The 23,787-nt window shown below is 36.3% G+C and overlaps 1 protein-coding gene across 2 annotated transcripts in view; it reads right to left on the minus strand.

Moving 5' to 3' along the window:
* Nucleotides 1-23,787, minus strand: part of ODAD2 (outer dynein arm docking complex subunit 2) — a 174,809-nt gene that overhangs the window by 86,647 nt on the left and 64,375 nt on the right. For both annotated transcript variants that reach the window (XM_081046562.1, XM_081046561.1), the window contains 6 exons: nt 20,057-20,203; nt 19,451-19,660; nt 15,598-15,840; nt 15,137-15,247; nt 12,919-13,073; nt 11,634-11,876 (listed from right to left, as the gene is read on the minus strand). In XM_081046562.1, coding sequence (XP_080902688.1) covers nt 11,634-11,876; nt 12,919-13,073; nt 15,137-15,247; nt 15,598-15,840; nt 19,451-19,660; nt 20,057-20,203 — 1,109 coding nt within the window. The remainder of the gene's footprint in view (nt 1-11,633; nt 11,877-12,918; nt 13,074-15,136; nt 15,248-15,597; nt 15,841-19,450; nt 19,661-20,056; nt 20,204-23,787) is intronic.

Raw genomic sequence — 23,787 nt, forward strand, 5'->3', positions numbered from 1 at the left:
GGTTAAAGATCCTGATGTCAGACAAAGTAGAAATCAAGCCAAAACTCATTAAAAGTGAAAAAGAATAGCACTTGGAATATTAAAAGCTACAATTTACAATGGTTAGAAACACTTATGTACCAAATAACAAAGCGTCTAACTTTAAGAAGCAAAAACTAATTGAGATGTAAAAAGACAGATAGAAGCAGACTAATGAGAGATTATAATAAACCATTTTCAGTAGAAGAGCAAGTGTAAAAAAGTAGAGTTAGATAAGCAACATAATAAAGTAGATTTTAAGAATACACATCAAACTTTACACTGTTGACAGGGACTACATCTTCATCCAAGCATCTATATCTGCTTCACAAAACTTCATCTTATATTAGATCATAAAGAAAACATCAACAAGTTCCATAAAAAGTAGAAAAAAATACAATTAATACACTCTGACAAAACTGTGGTACAATGAGAAATACCTAACAACAAGAAAAATGGATTTTTTGTGTGTGGAATTTAAAAGAAAATCTACTAAACAAGTCCTGAGCTAAAGGGGAAATACATATTGAAAAGAATTTCTTTAAAAATAATGATAAAGAAAATACTACTTATCAGAATCTACAGGGGCTATTTAAAGCATTGTCAAAGTAAAACTCATAGCACAAACTACTTTTATTATTATTTTAAAAAATAATACAAATAAACAAATATCTTTCCAGCTCAAAAAATTACAAAAAAAAAGTTGTAAAATAAAGCAAAAGAAAGCAACAAGTAATTAATGAAGATAATAGAAATTTATGAGGTAGAGAATAGAACAGTACACCAAATTAATAAAAAATGCTTTTTGTTTTTCAGAAAACCAAACAGAGAAACTACTATACTAGATAACTCAATCATGAAAGAAATCAAAAGACAGCTCACATACACAAAAATAAAAAATGACCATGGGAAATAACCACTGGAAAAAGGCAATTTAAAAATCATAAGACATTATTTTGCAGACCACTATTCAAATAAATTTGGTAAACTAAGTGAAATTGATCATGTTATAAGGAAATGCAGATTGTCAAAACTGACCCCATTATAGTAGAAAGCATAAACAGACCAGTTTTCACAGAAGAACAAGAGAAAGCTAATAAAGAACTAATAAACACACACATATATACTAGACCCATCTGATTGCATACCCATCTGACTTCTACCCAACCTTTAAGGCCTAGGTGGTCCCATTGCTCAATAAATTACTCCAGAGTATTGAAATGAAGGAATATTTGCTAATTCCTTTAGTGAAGCAGGTATAACATTAATACTTAGATTTGAAAAAGATACGAAAAACAAACAAAAAACTACAGATAAATATCATTCTCACGGATATCATAAAAAAAATACTACATATTAGCAAATGGAATCCTATACCACATTAAGAAAGCAATACATCTTGACCAAGAGAAATATTCCCAGAATGCAAGATTGGTTCAATGTTTGGAAACCCATTAATATCATTTACCATATTAATGACATTAAGGCAAAATGATAGTAAGGGAAAAATCATAATGGAGCATAATCTCCATAAATGTTTAAAAAGCCTTTGAGAAAATTCAATACCAATTTTCTGAAAAAACACTTTAAAAATAGTGTTTCTAAAAAAAAAAAAACACTTAAAAATAGGAATTGAATTTTTTAATATGAGTTTTTTAACATATACGTTAGTCCTCAAGACATTATTTTACTTAACAGAGAAACACTAGGAGCATTTCTACTAATCAGGAACAAGGCAAAGAAGCTCACTATTTCTCCATTACTATTCAACATTGTACTAGGGAATTAGCTAATAAAATTAGGTAAGAGAAATCAATTTAAAATATAAGAATTTGTAAAGAAGTAAAACTTTCTCTGGAATATCTTAGAACAGAGTCAGAAAATGTTTCTGTAAAGGGATAGATAGTATTTTAGTGTTTGTGGGTCATTCAGTTTCTGTCGTAACTACTCAGCTCTGTCACTGTAACATTACAACGGCCGAAGACAACATATAAATGAATGTGTGACTATGTTCCAATAAAACTTCATTTACAAAAACAGGATTTGGCCCATGGGCTATAGTTTGTCAACCACTGTGCTAGAGAATTAACAACAAAGTGGACTCAAAAAGTAAGAGAATTCTATAAGGCAGTAGCATATAGAATCAACATACAATATTCAGTAATGTTCATAATCAGTTGAAGGACATAAAGGCAGAAAAAAAATAACACTACCAACAAGAAAGATTAAATACTTAGGAATGAACTGAACAAAAATGTACAAAATCCACATGAAGAAAACTTCAAAACACTCTTCAAAGCAAAAAAAATGAACTTGAACAACCGAAAAGTTTCTGTATTCTCACCTTGGTTATGTAGGTAGGACGTTAAGGGAAGCTGGGTGAGGGTATAGAGGAACTCTGTGTACTCTGCACTCTCTGTTTTTGCAACTTTTCTGTAAATCTAACGCTATTTGAAAACAGAAGTTGAAAAGAAATTTTTAAAAATGGAAGTAAATATTGCGAGGTGTGGAAAATAAATCATAGATATTTCTTAAAATTTTAGCTTCAATATTTTTTAGTTGTTTGAAATTTTATAGTGTTGTATTAGAAAATTACATTACCCAAAATACAAGTAGTAATAGTTTTTTTTGTAATATTGGTACGATTTTACATATTGGAGGGCCAAATTATCTCCATATTAATTCTGTATCATGTCAAAGAGACATTAAAAGTCAACAAGGAAAATTCAGCATAACTAAATCTAAGTTTTCATAAACTGATGTCAGGATATCTGTTCCATTTTAGATCCTAGGGAAGGGCAAAATTCATATGAAATAACATATGGAGTTTTCAAGAGCAGTAGTCGGAAATACTAAAAAAGTCAATAGAGTTTTAGGAACTCATTAGTTTCTTAAAAATCACTTTTGATTCAGTAGTCAAACTGTTACTATTAAGATTTTTCTTATTCTTACTGAAAAATCTACAAGGGAAGAGTATTGCTTATGCATTTTATTGCACAAAGGTAGTAAAAATGTGCTATGAGTATATGTTTAACCTGATACGTGATCTAAGTTTTAGCTACAGCCGCAGACAAATCATTAAAACATAAAACTTCTAGTCATTAAAACAAGTTCCTAACCTATGAATTATATAAGGTTTACACAAGGGGGAGTTATTTGTTTGTCGTTTCCTTACCATTTAACTTAAAGCTCAAAGATGCAATAAATCCTACAAATCCAGCAATAATAGCCACGTCTGAAATATGATGCCAAGAGTAATGCTGTTTGGATTCTTACCAAACTTAAAATACTGTTTTCTGAAACTGCCTTAGTGCATTTATAAAAAAAGCATTTGTGGGAAAACCATATTTACACGTACAAAAGGATTCATCAACCTCCTTGTTGCACAAGAAAGACCAGTGTAGCCTTCATCTTAATGAGGCCTTGTCATAGAATTTGACATTGTTGAGTACTTTCTCTCCTTTAAACACTCTCCCCCAACATTTTTCAAATACTTCTTCTAGAAGTTTCCCCTCACAATTTTCTGGCTCATCCTTTTCAGTTTCTTTATAGGTACTTCTTCTTTTGTCCTTTCATTCTCCTTAAAAGATTGGGTTCAATAGGGTTCTATTTTTGTCCTTCTCTTTTCACTTTGTTTCCTCTCCCTCACAATCTTTCACCTATATTCATGACTTTGGTTACCAAATATTCAATAATACTCTATGACCAACCCATGTCTATCATAAGTTTTAGACATAAATATCTAATTGACCAGTTGACATCATCACTTGGATTTCCCATAGGAATTGTAATGTTTGCCTAACCGTAAGTGAATTCATCATTTATTCATTGCACAATAAATGTGTGTTGGGTGTATCCCTAATCCAGCCAGGGAGTGGATTAGGCATTGAATATATAATGATGAACAAATTGACTTTGTTCCCCCTCTCTTGAAGTTCATTTTCCTTCACCAGTCCTCCACCTATATTCCCTGTATTAGTAAGATACCGCCATCTATCTAGTTACCTAAGTTGGAAAACTAAATAGCATTCCTGGCTTCCCACTCTTCTTTTTAACTCATGTTCCATCATCCACCTGGGCCAGTTCGTTCTCTCCCTTTTTATCTCTTAATAAGTCAATTTCTTTATTCTTTATTACATTATATTCCACTGGCTTAGTTTAAGCCACCTTCATATCTGGCCAACAATAATCCCCTAACAAGTTTGTTTCAAGTAATGTTTAAAACCCCTCAATAATCTTCAACCAATTTTAAAACAAAAGCCAAATGTATTAGCATAATGCACAAAGGTCTGAACTAAAATTGCCTATTCCCATGCCTATACAATACCCTTGAAGATCCTTGATTGAAGGTGAGAGTTTAAAGTGAGTTTATTCACCGTTTAGGGCCCCCTTGTTCTCAATATATAGCAAATTAAATATCATGATTAACTTAGCATAAGATAAACAGAATAAAGGGACTCATCTGTAGATGAATACAAATAGTATTTAGTCAGACTTTAATTTTCTATTTACGTATTATCATTATAAATTGCTATTAATTGAAGCTACTGCTACATGAACAATACTAGCCAACATTTACCTAGCAATTATCATACATCAAGCACTTTAAATATATTAATTCACTTAATCATTACAATAACCAGTGAGATAGGTACCACTACTATCCTCATTTTATATATGTGGTAACCAAGGAACAAAGTAGTTTAATAATTTGCCAATGGAAACACAGTTGGTAAGTGGTGAGACTGGCATTCCAGATTACGGTTCCAGAATCATACTCTTAACCATCATACACTATACAAAATAAAATGAGATTGTACAAGGTATTGAAGAAGGACTTTGATTTTGTAAAGATGATACATGTTCATCCCACAGACTGTATAGAAAAATACAAAGAAGAAAATAAAAATGATCCTAAATCCTGTTATCTAGAAATAACAATTATTAACAGCTCAGGTAAATTATTCTTGATATCTCTTTATGCCTATAGCTAGAAAAAAAGGATAGATTGATAGATAACATAGATAAATGGATGGATAGATGATAAATAAAAATAATATTGTGGGGCCGGCCCGGTGGCTCAGGCGGTTGGAGCTCCATGCTCCTAACTCTGAAGGCTTCCGGTTCAATTCCCACATGGGCCAGTGGGCTTTCAACCACAATGTTGTCAGTTCAACTCCTCGAGTCCCGCAAGGGATGGTGGGCGACTCTGTCCCCTGCAACTAAGATGGAACAAAGCACCTTGAACTGAGCTGCCACTGAGCTCCCAGATGGTTCAGGTGGTTGGAGAGTGTCCTCTCAACCACAAGGTTCGACTCCTGCAAGGGATGGTGGGCTGCGCCCCCTGCAACTAGCAATGGCAACTGGACCTGGAGCTGAGCTGCACCCTCCACAGCTAAGACTGAAAGGACAACAACTTGAAGCTGAATAGCGACCTCCACAACTAAGATCAAAAGGACAACAAAGTGAGTTGGAAAAAAAGTCCTCGAAGTACACACTGTTCCCCAATAAAAAAAGAAAAAAAAAAAAAAAAAGAAAGTATCCCTGAGCTGGTGACTGAATCTCATGCCAGGCAGGGTACAAAGTGCAAAAAAAATAAAATGAAAAAAATAACATTGTGTATAGTTATCTATTGACTTATGTGGAAAATAATAACATTTGCATACTTATCCACCCTGCACTTTGTTTTTTACTATTGTCACTTTTATTATTACATTATTAGCAATATCTATAAAATGCAGATGATTCCCCTAATGCTAATTCCTCTATTGTTATGTTTTAGTTTAATATTGAAATTAACTCACCAGTGTCCACTAGTACCTTTCAGCCACAGTTTGCTATTTTGAAATACTTTTGAGTAATTTCTTGATTGACTAGATTTTTGTCATCAATTTTTCAAGCGCTATATTCACAAATTTCTTATATAATTGAGAATATGCTGCTGCCTACATACCTAAAGGACAACTTGGCTAGATATGAAATTCTTGAACAATACTTTCTCTTCCTCAGAGTGTTAATCTTAGGGATTTAATTGCTTAATCAATGTCTTTTGACATTAAAAGAAACTGGAGAAATTTGAAGACAACCTATCCTTGTGGTTTGCTTCTTTTGCCTCCATATACTTATTTTTTCCTCTGTTTTTGATATGCAAGTAACTATCCATATGTGGTACTACTGACCATTCTGTATCAACATTACTAGAGTCTTTTGGGGGTTTTTTGATGTACAGATTCACAAAAAAAGTTTTCTTCTGTTATATCTTTAATTAAGATCATATTCCATTAGTTCCAACCTCTTAAGAAACACTTAGTATGTTTCTGCCGGATGTCTTGGATTCCATATTCATCCATTCCTCTATATAATTTTAATATATTTTTCTTTTTAATTTCATTTTGTATTTCCTATATACTACATTCCTGGCTGAGTTTTCAGTTGTGTTTATACTATTTCTTTTGCTTCTATCCAGGTTTTTAGTTCAATAATTTTTTTATTTCTCTTCTGAGTTCTGACAACTTGCTGTTTACAACTATTTAGATTGCCTTAGAAAATATTTTTGTAAAAACTTTGTGTAACTTCTTTGGCTGTCTTATTAAGAGGGAGTATATTGCCCCAATGGCCTTGCAATTGTGGGGAAATTATTTGTCTACATTTACCTGTTTCCTTTGGTGATGAAATTACCTCAAACACATTCCCACCAAAATCTGCAATTCTCATTGCCCTAGAAACACTTCTTCATTCAGTTTGAGCATTTAAACAATCAAACTGGCTCACTCCAAATCTCTAAAAATTTATTGTTTCACTGTGTTAGGATCCGGCAATCATGGTCTCTAGTATCATTTTCTCTCCTGTCTCCTGCAGTCTCCTTGGGCTAGAAGACTATTGTAGACAATATAAAATGACATGTCCATATGACTTTTCCTTAGACTCCACTTCTCCTGATGTTTTCTAATGCAAAACAAGGTCTCTAATGGAAAATTCCTCAATGCGTCCAAGGCCCAATCACTCTCCTTTAGTCTCTGCTCTCTATGAAACACATGCTGGCTGTGCATCTCATGACCATGACACTATTTGAGGGGAAAGGTTGTTATTTGAAGAGGTATGTGTTAGCTGTAAGCATATTAAATGTAGGCCAATAATCCATAGCATTTTACAGGTGTATGTTACATTTAAGCTTTGGAGTTGTGGCCATTTCCTTGTTTGGGGGAATATGATTTTCTTCTACTTTTACTCTTTATGGTAGTTTCCATATTACCCAGAAATCAAGCCTGTCATAAAATTTCACAAAATAATTCTCTGTATTTTCTAATAAATGTTTATTTACTGCCATCTCATTATTTACTCTACTATTTTGAAATTCTTGTCTGTCTCCCCAATTCAGTTAAAAAGTCCTTGAGGTCTGTTTATCATTGATTCATTCTTTCTCTTTCAATACATTTTGTTGCTTCTATATCTAGGTTCTTTAAGATTCAAAATAAAACAAAAACTATGTAGCTGTGTTTCTTGGCCTTTCCTTGAATGGGTTCAACTGAAAAATCAACAAATATAACAAATTACTCAACATTTTTATATTAAAAAGAGTTTGAATGCCCATTGTGCAAAATATTAATAATATAATGATGATAGTTAAAATGGATTTTTAAGCGTTAACTAGATAACATGCTAATGACTTTTGTGGAAATCATTAACTTTTAGATAGAGAAGCAAGGGCTTTTCAAGAATAAGTTGTAATCTATATAAATAAAATTTATCATATTTGTTAAGAAATTAATAATCAAAAGACAAAAAAGATGATTTGTAACACAGTTGCACAGTGATATAGAGAAACATATACTACTAACAAGGCAAATAATGATAAAATCTACATAAAAGCTATAAAAAAAATCTCCAAGTTGCCTCTCAGGCAAAACTCAGTCCCATCTCAAGGAATTTTTTTTTTTTTTTTTAGATTTTATTGGGAAGGAGGAACAGGAATTTATTAGGGAACAGTGTGTACTTCCAGAACTTTTTTCCAAGTCAAGCTGTCCTTTCAGTATTAGTTGTGGAGGGTGCCGTTCAACTTCAAGTTGTTGTCCTTTCAGTCTTAGTTGTGGAGGGTGCAGCTCAGCTCCAGGTCCAGTTGTCATTGCTAGTTGCAGGAGGCACAGCCCACCATCCCTTGCGGGAGTGAAACCGGCATCCTTGTGAAGAGGACCTGCTCCAACCAACTGAGCCATCCGGGAGCTCAGCGGCAGCTCAGTTCAAGGTGCCGTGTTCAATCTTAGTTGCAGGTGGCAGAGCCCACCATCCCTTGCGGGACTCGAGGAGTTGAACTGGCAACCTTGTGGTCGAGAGCCCACTGGCCCATGTGGGAATCGAACTGGCAGCCATCGGAGTTAGGAGCACGGAGCTCCAACTGCCTGAGCTACCAGTCCGGCCCCCCATCTCAAGGACTTTGTGTTTGCTACTCTTTGTCTGATACATTCTTCTCTCAGGTGCTTTCTCATTTTTCAGGCCTTGGTTCAATATTATCCTCCCAGAGACCACTTTCCTCTCTTCCACTTTCGACTCCAGCTAAAGTAACCATCTCCCACCTAGTTGTTCTTTCAATCACCCTGTTTTCTTTTCCTCAGAGCATTTAACACTGTCTGAGATGATGTTAGATGTTCAAGAGTTTATAGTCTGCCACACAATAGAATGTAAATTCCAAGAGAGCAGGAACTTTCTTTGGTTATACTATACTATCTCCAGTGGCTAGAACACAACATGCTTGATGATATTTGCTCAATAGATAAGTCTAGATACCGTGTTTCCCGAAATAAGACCTAACCGGAAAATAAGCCTTTTTTCAGGATGACAGCCCCTGAACAGAAGCCCTAATGCGTCTTTTGGAGCAAAAGTTAATATAAGACCTGGTCTTATACTCCGGGAAACATGGTAATTAACACTTGTAGAAAAAAGATGAAGCTTGAGAGGTAGAAGAGCGTCAGAAAGCAAATGCTTTGAATACCAAGCTAAGAAACTTAGGTTTGGTTTTTAAAACATTGAGAAGTTACTGAAGGTTCTTTGGGCCAAGGAAATAATGTTACCAGATCTACAGTTTAGAAAAATCAATTTCAATGCTGTGCAGGAAGATATGGAAAGGGAAGGGAAAGGTCTGAGGCGAGACCAAATAGGATCTACTTCCATAGTCCAGGTAAAAGATGACAGGACCTCCACTGAGAGCAGAGAGGAGGAGATACCTTCAAAAAAAAGTTCAGAGGTAGTTGGTAGGTTTAAGTAGACAAAAAACAAAGAGGAGCCAAATATCCAAAGAAATATATGAAGTCATTTATGACAAGTGTTTATCAGGTTCTAACAAAAGTCATGTATTTTTCAAAAAGATAAATACATTAAAAACTATTTTATAATGCCAGCCAATATTCTTCCCTTAGAATTAGCACGTGTGTAACTAGTGTTCCTTAGTGTCTGAAACACATGAGACTAAGACTCTAATAACCAAATTCAAAAGGAATTATGGAGAACTTAGTACTTGTGTACCAGCCATGTGGATAGACGCAGCTGTGAAAACCCCAAAGAGCATCACATTAAAAAATGCTATGACTGTCTTACAGTTTGGGGTCTCCTATGAAGGAAGAGGGCCTAAACAATTGAATATAAATGATTCTTGTTTGCAGATGCCAGGGAAGTGGGCTGAAGAAAGAAGGTACTACCAGAGAGTACTGGCACAGAGTAGAAGCCTTGTGTGGTGATCAAAGGAGGAAACAGACAGCAAACTGTACCTCAGCAGGGTTCTGTGTGTGGCCACATATGTATGGTGCTCTGTACATAGGAGTCTATGTGAATGGCACTCCCTAGAGTTGTGTGTGGCATATCTGTACACAGTACCCCCTAACTGAGTTGAATGAGTGAATCAGAATGAAGTGACATAGGAGAGATATATACATATAAAACAATCATTCAGAATTAAAATATATAACCTATTAAAACATGTAAGCTGTAAAATATAATAAAAATATATTACCCTGTCCTAAACTCCACTACGTATTAAATCTAAATTATAAGTTTAAATTATTTCTTTAATTAAATTATTACCTTAATAGCCTGAAAAGTTCTACGCATTAGTATCATCTGAATCACTCACCCTTTATCTCATTTCTTAATGAAATGAGAGGAGTCATAAGACTCAAGATGGAGCAAGGCCAGAGAATTGAGATTGAATGGAAACTTCCCTACCATGTTTTATTAAGTATTAAGTATTAGTAAGGTAGGTATGGGGGGGCTGAACTCTTGCTCCATAATGCCTGATCGGCTAAATGCCCGCACGGCCTCAGGAAGGGGTGATACTGAGATTTCAGGAAGATAAAATTAGCCATCTAGGTCTCTCCTTGTCTGGCTTCATCTTATTTGTTGAGTCTACTTCCTACTTCCATCTTCCTCAAAGCGTTGAATGGGCAGCTCGGTTTCTCCTTACTAATTATAGTAAAATGCAAGAGACAGAATTACAAAGCAAAAAGGAACCAAGTTGACAGGGTGTGGATTTGTGATAGCTCATTTTATGTGTCAACTTGATTGGCTTAAGGGATGCCGAGATACTTGGCCAAATATTATTCTGCATATTTCTATGAAGGTGCTTGTTGGGTGAGATTAATATTTAAATTGGTGGACTCTGAGTAAAGCAAATTATCCTCCACAATGTTGATGGGCCTCATCTAATCAGTTGAAGGTCTTTATAGAACAAAGTGACCTCCCTGAGCAAAAAGGAGTTCTGCCAGCAGACTGCTTTGGAATTCAAACTGCTACTCTGCCCTAACTCTCCAGCTTGCTAGCCTTCTCCATCAGAATTTGGACTTGCCAAGCCCCCACAATCGCATGAGCCCACTCCTCAAAATAAAATTCATTCTCTCTCTCTCTCTCTCTATCTCTCTCTCTCTCCCTCCCTTCCTCCCTCCCTCCAACCCTTCCCTTCCCCCTCGCCCTTCTCTCTCTCCTGTTGGTTCTGATTCTCTGTAGAATGCTAATACAACAACTTTGACCCCTGTGGGTTCCTCCCTTGTTGGATGTGTGTGTGTGTGTGTGTGTGTGTGTGTACACGTGTGCGCGCGTAATCTTGTTACTGCTCTTAAATTGTACCACATTTAAGTCTTTTCTTCCTGATTAGATAATAATTTGCTTAAGGACCAAGATCATAGCTTAATATCCTTTGTTTTCTCCCCTCATCAGTTTACAGCTCTTGTTAGGTGCTCAAAATATGTTTGCTGAATTAAATTAAGAAACAAGAAGAATACAATGGGAATGCTACCTAGAATTATCTAGGATCTCAGTTAGATAGAGATAGATAATTCTTCCCTGGGATACAAAGAAAAAAAATTTGATCGTATTACAGATTCTACATGAGACATTGATTACTGGGTATTTGAAGTCCTGCCAATATGCCTAGCTTCAGTTCTCCAGCTCATCCAAAGAAATAATTTGGTTCTGTAAGTCATGATTTGGTAACCTTGTGGTTATTTATATGTAAACACATTTTGTTTTCTCATCATTCATGCACACCAATTATAAGTGATGACATTATTCTGTAACTACCCAAGTGTTCCCCTTAACACTGTCAAAATTTTTCAGCATGTAGGGCCACTTACATCATACTTTCTGGTTCTATTGCACAAGCACCAACTGCTTTCGTGACATTGATCAGAAGAGCTTGGTTTATTCCAACGAGGAGGTTCACAAGTGGTTGAATGCCACCACATTTCCGGACAAGGACTCGGTTTTCATGTTCTTGACAACATTCTCCCAGTGCACCAACCACATTCGCAAGGACTTCCTCAGGCTGGTTAGTTAAAAGTCCCACCAAAGTTTCAATGACTCTGTATTCCCGAAACCTGTTTAGGGCAAGAAAAAGAGGTGGGAGGAACGGAAAGAGGAGAACAGTTTTATTTTTGGTATAAAGTCAGCTGATGATAATATTGATAGTAACAATAGTCATAGCTAAAAATTACTAAGTGCCCATTATATGCTCATTTCATCCTTACAACAACTTTATGATGTAGAGTGTATTATAATCCCCATTCTCAAAAGGCTAATCTGAAGCTTGGTTAACTTTGAAGCTGGCATTCACACCTAGCTGTCTGTGCCTTTAACCACATGCAGTACAACCTCTAAGACAACTACAACTTCTTCCACATCTGACCAGTGATCAGTCCACTATGCTAAGGGCTATTTCCCCATGGTACAGAGACCATTTTACACAAACAAAGTAAAATAAACCTATTTTGTGTTAAATTGGACATGTGAATCTCTTGTTAAAGAAAATCATCACACTGAGACAAGGAAGAGTTGCCTCAGAACACCCATTACAGAGTGTGACAAATCTAGAAAAAAATGAAGAGATAAATTTGAACATTAAATTAAATCAAATGGTCATGTAGTTTACAAACACTTTGAAATTGAATGAAATCACATTTGAAAATGACTACCTTTTAAGATTAACTAGTTAGTTGGCATTTAGCTCACATATCTTGTTTATCTCTAGAAAAGGGAGAAGAATGGAACCACTTACATCTCTACAGCGTCAGAGGGAAATTCATCCCCTCACCTTGATAAGTCTCTACAGGAAATATCAGAGATACTTCTCATTTAAATGGCTGCTTATATGCAAAACAGTCCATTTCCACAGAAAGATTATGTCAGCAAGCCTCTGAGCCCTACTGAGGCACAGAAAACCATTGGAAGGTGGTGGGAAGGGAAGCAAGGATCTTTCATTTCTAAGAATGTATTAATTCTGACAATTTAGTCCAAAATGCACATCTAGGAAAACTATAGGAGTAGCATCAGAACGGACTCTTCCTTAAAATAGCATTACATTACAAAAATGTGGCTCAGTGGCCATGTTTTCATTACAAAATATAGAATGCCTTCTCTTACTTGGTCACATTTTTTTTGCTGATGGAACATTTCCATATTGCTCCCGTGACAGCAGCCAAACGTTCTTTATTGTCAGTGTTATTGAGCAGAGTGGCCAGGGGTTTAAGTCCTCCATGCAGCCTAACGAGGTCACGGGTTTCCTCATCTTCAGCACACTACACAAAAAGTCAAGTCGGAGGCTGTCAGTGAGCAAGGCATATCAAGATTTCAGGGATTATTAAAGAGGCTGTCATTCTAGTAGCCATGAAACTTTTCAGAGAGTATCATTTCCTGAAGGTACCTCCAAGTAAAATATAATTCTCTATACTGGCAGCTATCTGACAGTGTCTCTTTTCCCTTACATGGTTTTGGCAATGTCTAGCAGTTTCTGCATACTTGGCAATTCTCTCAAGCCAGTTCTGAGGTAGCCTGGGCTTCCACCAAGACAGAGGCAGAGGTTGGTAAGAAACCTAGACTGCCACAAGCACAGATGGAGGATTTCTGCAGTGATGTCTTCGGAAAACATGTCAGAGGAGATAGATCAGCGATAGGGATTCAGTCAGATCTTCAATGACTCACAAAGTCTAAGAGATGAGGAATTTCCCCAGTGCAGTTTTGATGCCCAGTGCAGTAAGTTATATCAATAGCAACTGACATTTTATTCAAACATGTTTATCCATATGTTTGTGTCATCCTTTGAAATAAAGATGCACTTCATAGATGTTCCCAATTGATCATCCTTTTCAGACTATAGAGCCAAAAGATGATTAATTTAGTATAGATTTGCTATTATCTAAGCATGCAGTTGGCCTCTGAGGTCACAGAATACAGCTGCATGTCATGCGTCATGCATGAGAACCACTAGAAGAAATCCTCATCCTAACGCACCATGAGGCGCCTGCCATATTTATCTTCTTTTTGTAACTTTCTGTTCTGGTTCAGTTGCAACTTTTAAAAATTAATCACCATTATTAACCAACCCTTAATGGCTACTCATATGAGTCATATGTACAAATCAAGGCTCTATGTCCTTGTTATGAGTTGAATTGTGTGCCCTCAAAACTCGTAAATTGAAATCCTAAGCCCTCTACATCAGAATGTGACCGTACTTGAAGACAGGATCTTTAGAGAGGTAATTAAGGTTTAAAAAAGGTCATTGCAGGGGGCTGTAATCCATTATGACTGGTGTCCTTATAAGAAGAAGATACCAGGATACAGAGGAAGGGTCATGTGAAGACAGAGAGAGAATGACATGTAAACATGAAGATTGCCATTTACAAGCCAAGGACAGAGTCCTCAGAAAGAACCAACTCTTTCAACATCTTGATCTTGGACTTCTAGCCTCCAGAACTAAAAGTAAGTAAATATCTGTTGTTTAAGTCACCCAGTGTATGGTCTTTTGTTATGGCAGCTCTAGCAAACTAACACAATCCTCTACTGACATAGACCTCTTCTCTATGTTTTTGATGAACACTCACTTTGCACATTTTAAAATATATTCCTCCAAGAAATCTATTCTGGTTAGGTAGAAGCTGGCATGGCCAGTAACCTGTCATATATTAATTTGTCAGGGTGGTATTTTCTTCCCCTTTACCATTCTAATCTGTTTTCTGGTATACAATAAGCCCTCACCTAACAGGTTCTGCGACTTTAAGAGAAAAGACATAACAAAACCAATTTTACCATAGGCTAATGATATAAACAAGAGTTAAGTTCCTACAGCATCTATTCACATTGTAATGAAATAATGTTGAATGAAACGATGTTATTTGAGGACATGCTGTATTATGAAATTTATAATCCACAAAAAAGTTAGTAAAGATTAAAATAAATTAACTAACAAACAGATAAAACAGGAATACACACACACATGCACTCATTCATCCATCTTGTCTTGGTAGGAGATACATTTCCCAAGACCATTGTGCTTGAATGGGATATATGAAAAGCAACATAGAGGCACCATACACACATTTAGCTATTTTACTAAGTAAATCATTTTAGCAGACAAAGATGTGTGTCTTATAGAATAAATAATCAGACACGTTGGAGCAGGTTTCTCTCTGAAATATATAGGCATCCGTCACTACTACAGGACAGTGTTTCCCTGACCTACGTGTGCATGAACACCCCTCGGGGCTCTTGTTAAAAATGTATATCCCATCCCCAGAGAATGAGACCTCGTATTTCAAAAGAGTGCTTTAAACTACATGAAGAACTGTCAGAGGGTCCACGGTACCTGGTAGATGGCCATGGCACAGTGCTCCTGCAGTTGCTCATTCTCACTATTTAGATTCTTTACTAGATTTTCAATTATCCTTTCCGCTTTGATTGCAGCTCGGTAGTTTTCCTAGGAATATGAATTTAAATATTTATGTGTATATAATGCATGCATATAAGTATCTATTTACATTTACTAATAATTATGCTGAATAAACTTTCTCAGTAAATACACTAAAGTCCAAGGTCAACATATGGGTATAACAGTAAGAGAATTTAGTCAACATTTTAAAAAATAAATCACACAGGTACCAATTTAATTAATGTTCTATTAGTAGTTTGAGCTTGTCTTTCTAATGCAATGCTGGTTTCTTAGGGAAAAAAAAAATCCTTGGCATCATGATGACCTTACGAATTGTTTTTCAACTGAGGAAGGCAAGTCAATGAGCGCAAGAGAAGAAACAGGGCTGGCTTGGGTACCTCAGATGCACATTCTCGCAATGTCCCAACCACGGGAATCAGCATGTCTTCATGAGATTTCTTCAGTAACTGAGCCAACAAAGGAATGGCCCTGGCCTTACGAATGGCTTCTTTATTCGCATAACTCTTACTGCAGCTCCACAGCGCAAGCGCCCCACAGCGAGCCACTTCCACATTTCTTTCATCGTACAAACTTGCTTGAGCAGGTTCTGTAGAATTCTGTGCACAGTCAAGTAGAGCAACCTACCAGAATAGATAGAATAGACAAATAGTATACATAGGAATCTTTAAAATAAAAAATGCATCCTGCAAAGTCCACAGGGTTGCTACCAAGCTCACCTTCATCAAAAATGAGAATATTTTTAAAAATTAACTTTCATACTACACAACAATCAGTGAAAGCAAAGAACAAAACCCTTTAAAACACCTTCCTTCAGTTTTGGGAGCTTTTACGCTTCCTTCCCACAAGAAATTTAATCCCACCCAGTCAGTGTTTTCTTAATATGGCTCTAACATTTACATTAGTAAGATTTGTAAACCACATCCTCAGGCCTGGTATCTCAGGAAAGTAGGCTCCCTAAAGTCATTAGAACTTCCTAATGAGAACTGAATAGCCTACACCTCTTAAAACCAAGACACATACCTTCTACCTGCTCTACCAAAACTCACCAAGCCAGATGGCACAGCTGTCAGATCCTGTCTCTTCTTTGCAATAACCAAAGTCACAGAAGACCTTCGGGAAAGGCAGTTTATACGGATATAGCAGTATGTAAGGGTGCCCCATGAAGGAAGTGAAGCCAGCCTCCCCACCCCCACCCCCACCAGAGCTGTCTTTATCCTACACGTGTCTACTTCATTCTTCTCTCTCTGAAGGCCAAATTTCATGGATACTGCCAACATAATCAAGACCACCAATCCTGAGTTTAGAAGGGAGTAGCCCAGACTAAATAGAGTCTCTGATTCCTAATTCCAAATTCCTGGGAGAGATACAGTGGAACTGGCTTGAGTCAGGTAGACACCTATGGTCTAACTAGCTATGGCCCAAGGAAGGATGGGGGCAAAAAGTATTTACACGGCTTTGGGTCCCTACCGGAGATAGGATACAATGTGGGGAAGAAATTATAAGACAATGGGCAGACAATCTGAAAGTATCATCTATAACAGTTATTCCCTCTTCATCTACATAAAGGCCAAACTCCATAGCTCATTGGCTAAGGACCTGTGTGATCACCATGGCCCTCCATTTTCTCTTCTCACTACGTGCCCACCTCATCCTAGGTTTGGCCACACTAAACCACTTGTGGTTTCCAAACACTCAATGTTGTTTCCAGCTCTGGGCCTTTACCAATACGATTTCATCTTCCCGAAATGCTTTTCCCTGGGGTGTCTGCCTGACAAATCTCTACTCACCTTTCAAGACTCGGCAAAGGCAACATCTCTTCTTTCCAGTTTTTCTTGACCCTCCTCCAAGTACAATCAATTTATCACTCCCTCCTTTGTTCCTCCACTATTCCCAGTACTGACTTCCATGAAATACCTAATACCATTCCACTTATATTTTTGTTTATAGCCCCTCTTTCCCCATCATTAGGATACTGTGACATGACTGTGGTTAAGGATATACATTTATCCATATTCATAATTCCACCACCTAGTCTGTACTCGACATACCTTTCAAGAAATGTTTGAAATGGTTTTCAGTGGAAGGGTCAAGTACACTCTACCGTGTTTCCTCGAAAATAAGACCTAACTAGAAAATAAGCCCTAGCATGATTTTTCCAGGAGACATCCCCTGAACATAAGCCCCAATGTGTCTTTTGGAGCAAACCTTAATATAAGACCTGGTCTTATTTTCAGGGAAACATGGTACATACAGAGGAACATAAAAACGGGCCACTGGACTAACAGCACTGGACCCTGCAATACATGCATTGCTAATGCATTCCCCCTGCTTACTCAAGACTTTGTATCTTCTGCCCAGTCTTCCATCAGGTGTGCCTCTCCAGAAACTGACTTCGATCTAGGTGCTCAAGCCCTACTGTGCTCAGTGACCTCCTGCCGCCTCTGATTCTGACCTCCATTCCCTTGCTCTGTTGCCATAACAAGCCTACTGCTCCATCTCTGCACTTGTGATCTCCCTCATTTCCAGTTTTACTTGGGGACTCTATCCCCCCATACCTAGCAAACCAAAAGTGGATCCCCAATATCAGTCCTTCCCAGATGTATTCTCAACCCAGCAATTACGAGTTTATTAGTTCATCCATTATTGGTCTTTCCTGTACCTGATTTAGCTATTATTTAAAATTAAATTAAAAGATGTGTCATTATCTTGACCATATTAGTACAACTGTCCAAATTCTGGGCCTTTAAACAAACAAAAACTCCCATAAAAGCATATTTTACTTTTATATTACATTATTCATACTTATAATTTAATGGGAGTAGTTTCGGTGGCCAGCCACATCAGCCTACCATATGATTTCATTATTTAAGCAGAATAATGATAATCATAGCAATAATTACCTCTCCCAAGATTTTATGAAGAATTTCAAACATATGCAAAGGCTGAAAGAACTATGTAGCAACTGTACAGCAATATCCATACACCTACCACATAGTCTATAATTAACATTCTGCCATATTTGTTTTATCATATGGCTAGCCATCTATTCATCCATCTATCCAGCTGAAAGTCCACCTTATTTTTGCAGCAAATAATCATAATTTATAGTGTTCTACAGATTACAAATGAAGACACAGTCTCTGTTAGTAAATTTCTGAACACATTTCAATGTGCATGTATTCACATTAAATCTACATTAATTCAATATATAATTATTAACCCTTTATATGTATAAGGTATGGGATGAAGTGCTGTGGATGACACTAAGATTAATAAGACATGTCTCTCATCTTAGGGAATTTAAAGTACAGATGTGATGACATCCAGTATGATAGAAGCTGTGGAAGAGACACAAGATCTGTTGATCTTTACTAAGGAGAATGGAAATGCATTTCCATATTGCACTTTATTAAGGTCTTTCCTGCCATGCAAAGGTGTTGAGCAGAATAACCTTTCTTTCAGGGATCATATTAAGATGATCATTTTTCTGATTATAAAAGTGACAATTCTACAACAAACTGACAAATGTGGGAAAGTAGGAAGAAAATTTGGTAATCACTTCAGAGAAAACCCCTGTAAACCATTTTCTGTATTTATTTCAAGTGTCTTTTCTATGCTTGTTAGGTAGGTCTTTCAAAATTGGGATCATAAGTACCATTTTTTTGGTAATCCTGTATGGTTTTATATAATAGTAAACATACATTTATTTCTTGTTAATGTATATCTAAATAAAATTCCAAAATACGATACTGATAGTTGAAAATAGATGTTTCTTATGGATATACTGAAAATTATTTTACTATTTCATATTGTAAAACACACTATTTTCAATTGTCACTCTTATAAGTAACAGTGAGATGAATAAGTATCTGCAGCTCTGCCTCCTTGGGGACAGTCCTCATGGTGAGGCACCACATTAGAGGGCAAGAGCTTCCAGACTGCTTTCTATTGCAGAGGCTCTCACCACCCTTCACCAACACTGCACCACACACAGATGTACCCCTACCAATGAGACAAGTGAAAAATCACATCTGTTTTTTTAAATTTATATTTCTTTGCAAAATGAGGTTGAACATGTTTTTTTGGCCGCTTGCTAAAAAATATACAAAAAACCATTTTCAAGAACATGGTATACCAAAAGAAGATTATTTAATGTCCAGGAGTAGCTAGGAAGGACAGCAGGGAGCTGACATCTCGGTGGCAGCTGATGATGGCATCAGTGACACTCACCAGTTTGGTGATACCCCCGTGGTGTCTCACTGCCCGTCGGGCTCTTTTAAACTTGGCAACATTTGCAATTGTCTCAGCTGCCAAACATTTCAGAATCTTATGTGGAGAATCAAGTATATTAACCATAACTGGTAAGCCCCCAAGGTCAACAATATTACGTCTGATTTGAGGATGATGACTGATTTCTTTCAGGATTTTTAATGAACCAATCTAAATGAAAAAAAAAGATTATAGATGAATGAGTGCTTACAACAGAAACAATGCTCTATTTTTTAAAATTCCAAGTCTACCAAAAATCCTTCCACAATTAAGTTTCTTTAGAGAAACAAATTTCTATTCCCAGGTGTTAACACATAGCCTTCGTATTTCACTTCAATTTTATAAACACTCATCATTTAAGAAGGCATGCTAATGAAAAAGAACCAGCAGAGAAAAAGAGACCCAGAGAGATGAGAAGGGCAGCTAACAGTAAAGGTAGCAGGTTATCAGTAATAATAGAGATAAAGACGAGAAACAGGTAGCAGGAGTAGCAGACACCTAGCACATAGAAGAGAACCACAAGCAGGTACAAACAAGTTCCCCATCCATTGTGACGAGGCCACTCACCTGACACTTGACTTCATCTGTATCAAGTAAATTGATTAAAACTTCAAGGCCTCCAACATCCCTGATTGCCAATTGGCAGGTCTCTTGAGCTAAGTTGAAATCCCTCATTGCACACAGTCCAAGCACTGTAGCTGTCTGATTTCCTACCTACAAAGAAGCAATGCCATGGACAGGTTAAATAAAATCACCCTCCTGTAGAAATATACGGAGCAGTTATGAATCCATGAAGTGGGAAATGTGTCTCCCCATATACAAGGCAGGCACATAACATTTTTCTTAAGTTCTCTTACAATGTGTTAAATGAATCATGGAGAGCTGAAGCATGAAAAAGCTGTACAGAGTGCTATAATACATTATTCCAATTAAGAGTTAACATTTAAAGGCGGTCTGTTTGCTTTAAACGGCAGCAGCATTAGGCAGTATGAGTGTATTAAATAGAGTCAAGGGGCGAGCATTGAGAGAGCTACTGAATGTAAGTTTTATGTAAAGGTAACAGGCAGTCCCTGTAGTTCTCGAACAGTAATACTGTGCAGTGCAAACCATGTCTGAAAATTATTCTTACAGATGTATGTATGTTCGTAATCTGTAAATATGTAAATACACATGTATGTTCTTACAGATGTACATAGTATGTTCTTACGAATTTACATATGTATATGTGTTCTTACAAATGAATGTATGTTCTTTTTATGTCTGTATGTTTGGAACAGGGAGAACCTGGACAAAGGAGAACCATGTGGGAGACAGTACAACAATCCACACTGGGACTGAGAAAGGGGAGTAAGGGTTGTGGGGGTTGTGAAAGAGAAGGCAATTCCATTAAGAACTGGAGATGATGTGATGGGTGGCTGGAGAGAAAGATAAAGCTTCACTGTTGTGAACAAAATTATGGCCCAACCTAGAGAGTCATGCAAATCAATGTCTGTTTAGCTCATTACCACTATAAAGAGAAGTGAAGAATAGCTCCTTTAAAATAAAAAAAAGCTGAGAGATTAAAAATATATATATATAATTTGAATATATATATACCTATATGTATAGGTATATACATATAGGTATATATATAATTTGATCAGTAAAACTGATCTGCCATGAAATTAAAATCAGAATTTGTTGCAGGAATTCTTAAGTAATGTCCACTGACCATTAATGCCTTGAAAATCTTCTGAAGAATATAGCATAGTACATATTCTACTGCTATTAAGATTGCCTGGTAAATAAGAATTCTAGTACAAGCACTAAAATAGTTCATAAGGCAAAAACAATATTTCTAAAGTAGCTATGAATAAACTATTTTTGTAAAATGTGGTCATAAAAGACAGTCTTAGATTTCTACCTCAAAACATGGTATCAATGGCATCAAATAAATCTTTCTCTAGTTTTTGAGGGAAGACACCTACAAATTATGTACGTTTTATTTTGCTAATCGTTACTTTATATGCCATATCCATTATATATGGAACATATATATAATATATGGACTTAGCACAAAAAAATGGAAATTATACACAAGCTACCCATCCCCCTCCATATCACACATATGCACATATGTATATCCTCTTGTGAATTCAACACAATGTGTTACTTTTAAAATAAGAAACTGAAATGGGATTACTAGAGGGCAAGCATCAAGGGTGAGATGGACAGGTTTAGACTTCAGCCTTTCCTTTTACTCCTTTCTGGAAAATTCCCTCCAGATCTCTAAATATGTTATGAACCACTATCCTGTGGTGACACCACGGACAATTTCCAATTTTATACTAATTTTCCTTCTGGGTAATATAGGCTGTCTCCTACATTCAAAATTAAGTTTAGAATAGCCTTAATTTTATTATTTACCTTTAAAATAATAAGTTCCCAATATTGAGGGAAATTTTAACACCACCAATTTTCCTACAGTTGGTTTCGAAACATAAAACAGTAAATTCTCTATCCATTACTGTCAGTTTCATAAATTTTCTTGTTTTGGGGCACAGGACCCCCACCCTCTAGCACTTCTGGTGCCTCTTTTAGAAAAACAAAAGGCAGTATTTTGTAAACTATAAAGAAGAATTTAAATGCTACTCATAATTAATTAAAGAAAATAATATAGAAAAAAGCAAAGCAAAGCAAGTAAGAACTATAATTCATTAAATAAGGCTCCTTTTCTAAATTGAAATGGTTTAAATAAGCCAGAAAGTTCCCCTGGGGTACCTGAAGGAACGGAGCTGGGTTCCTACATTAAAAGTTTGAAAATGCACACCAATGGCTTCGGACAGAGAGTTCTTTAAGCAGTGGCTTTAGACTGAAGCACAACGAGAAAGCGAGATGTCAGATAATGTGTTATGCCTTGGTCAAGCTCAGAGAGTCCTCTCACAGTCCCAAACCCCTGGAGAAGTATGTACTGTCCCAACATTCTCAGTTGTACATGATTGAGGACCTTCCTGAGTGCTGTTCTAGCATTATACTAATTTTACACTTATACACTCAGCACAATCATTTCCTATTTCATTTTAAGGTCTCTCAATTTTTCTCTTCTAGACTATTTCCATCCTTCGAACTTTATTTCATTATTTAACCAATGACATCAGTTTTTTTAAAAGTCATGTAATTGCAGCAGATGCCCACAAGCTAAGATTTTTATATTTTTCTGAATTATCTCTAAGCCAATTTTGAAGCCAAAGGATGGAAAATTTACATTTATCATTAAGAAGTCAGATCCCGATAGAAAAAAATTTCTGTAAAGAGCTTTTTCTGAAAATCTGGAAACATATTCATAGGCTTGAGGGAACTTTTTTTTTAGAACAGTTTTATATTAGGGAAAGTTAGTTTTTCCACATTTCAGGATTTAGTTCTACCCTTGTCACTGACCACACTCCCTGAAGGATTATAAATCTTTCAGAATGAATACCAGAGGATGAGAGCCAAAATAGTCAACATACAGAGCCACAAATGTTAGCCAATTGCTATCCTTTAAATACCAGCTATGTCAGAGTTTTCAAATGTTTATTCTCCTTTACCAGATGCCATAAACATCTGACCATGGAGAAGCAGTGCAAATATGCTCCTTTTTTAATTAAATCTCCCCTGAGAATATAACTAATTGCCAATCTTTATTTTCACATTTTATTGTGCATTTCCATTTGTGAGGTTTTAAGAGCTGGAGAAAACATAGTAAAATATTATTTTACAAGCTTCTGAAGGGTTTTAAAGAAATAAGCTTTACTACTCCTTAAATTAATGCAATTCTTTTGCTAGTTGTCTTCCTGTGCCTGCTTCCTCACAGACTTCTCATTGTCGTAACAATGAAAAGTTTTTGAACGTGCAAAGGTTGAGTGAATGTTGTTTCCTCTCAGTTTTCTCAAAATTTCTTTTTGAAAGACAAGATGAATGGAGGACATTTTTCTAAATAACGTTTTTTATTGTTTTGTATAAAATCTTTGAAATAAAAATGTATTACCCTACTTGGTATAGAGAGTAATACCCACCTTACTGCTGATAAGGAAGAAACATTTACTAAGCTTAGATGAGAAACGTATTCGAGATCAAATCAGGAAGCAAGCTGCCTGAAATCATTTTTGGTCTTTCATTCAACAAATCTGCACACTTACTATTCACCAAGTCCAATGCTAGGCCCTTGAGACGTCCAAGTAAACCAAAACAGACATGGTCTTTGCCTTCATGGAGCTCACAGTTTAGTGGGGAAGAAAGAATTTGATTGTGTAAAGCCCATTCATGAAAACTTGAAGAAT

The sequence above is a fragment of the Rhinolophus hipposideros genome, assembly GCF_964194185.1.
Source record: "Rhinolophus hipposideros genome assembly, chromosome: 1".
Classification (NCBI taxonomy): Eukaryota; Metazoa; Chordata; class Mammalia; order Chiroptera; family Rhinolophidae; genus Rhinolophus; species Rhinolophus hipposideros.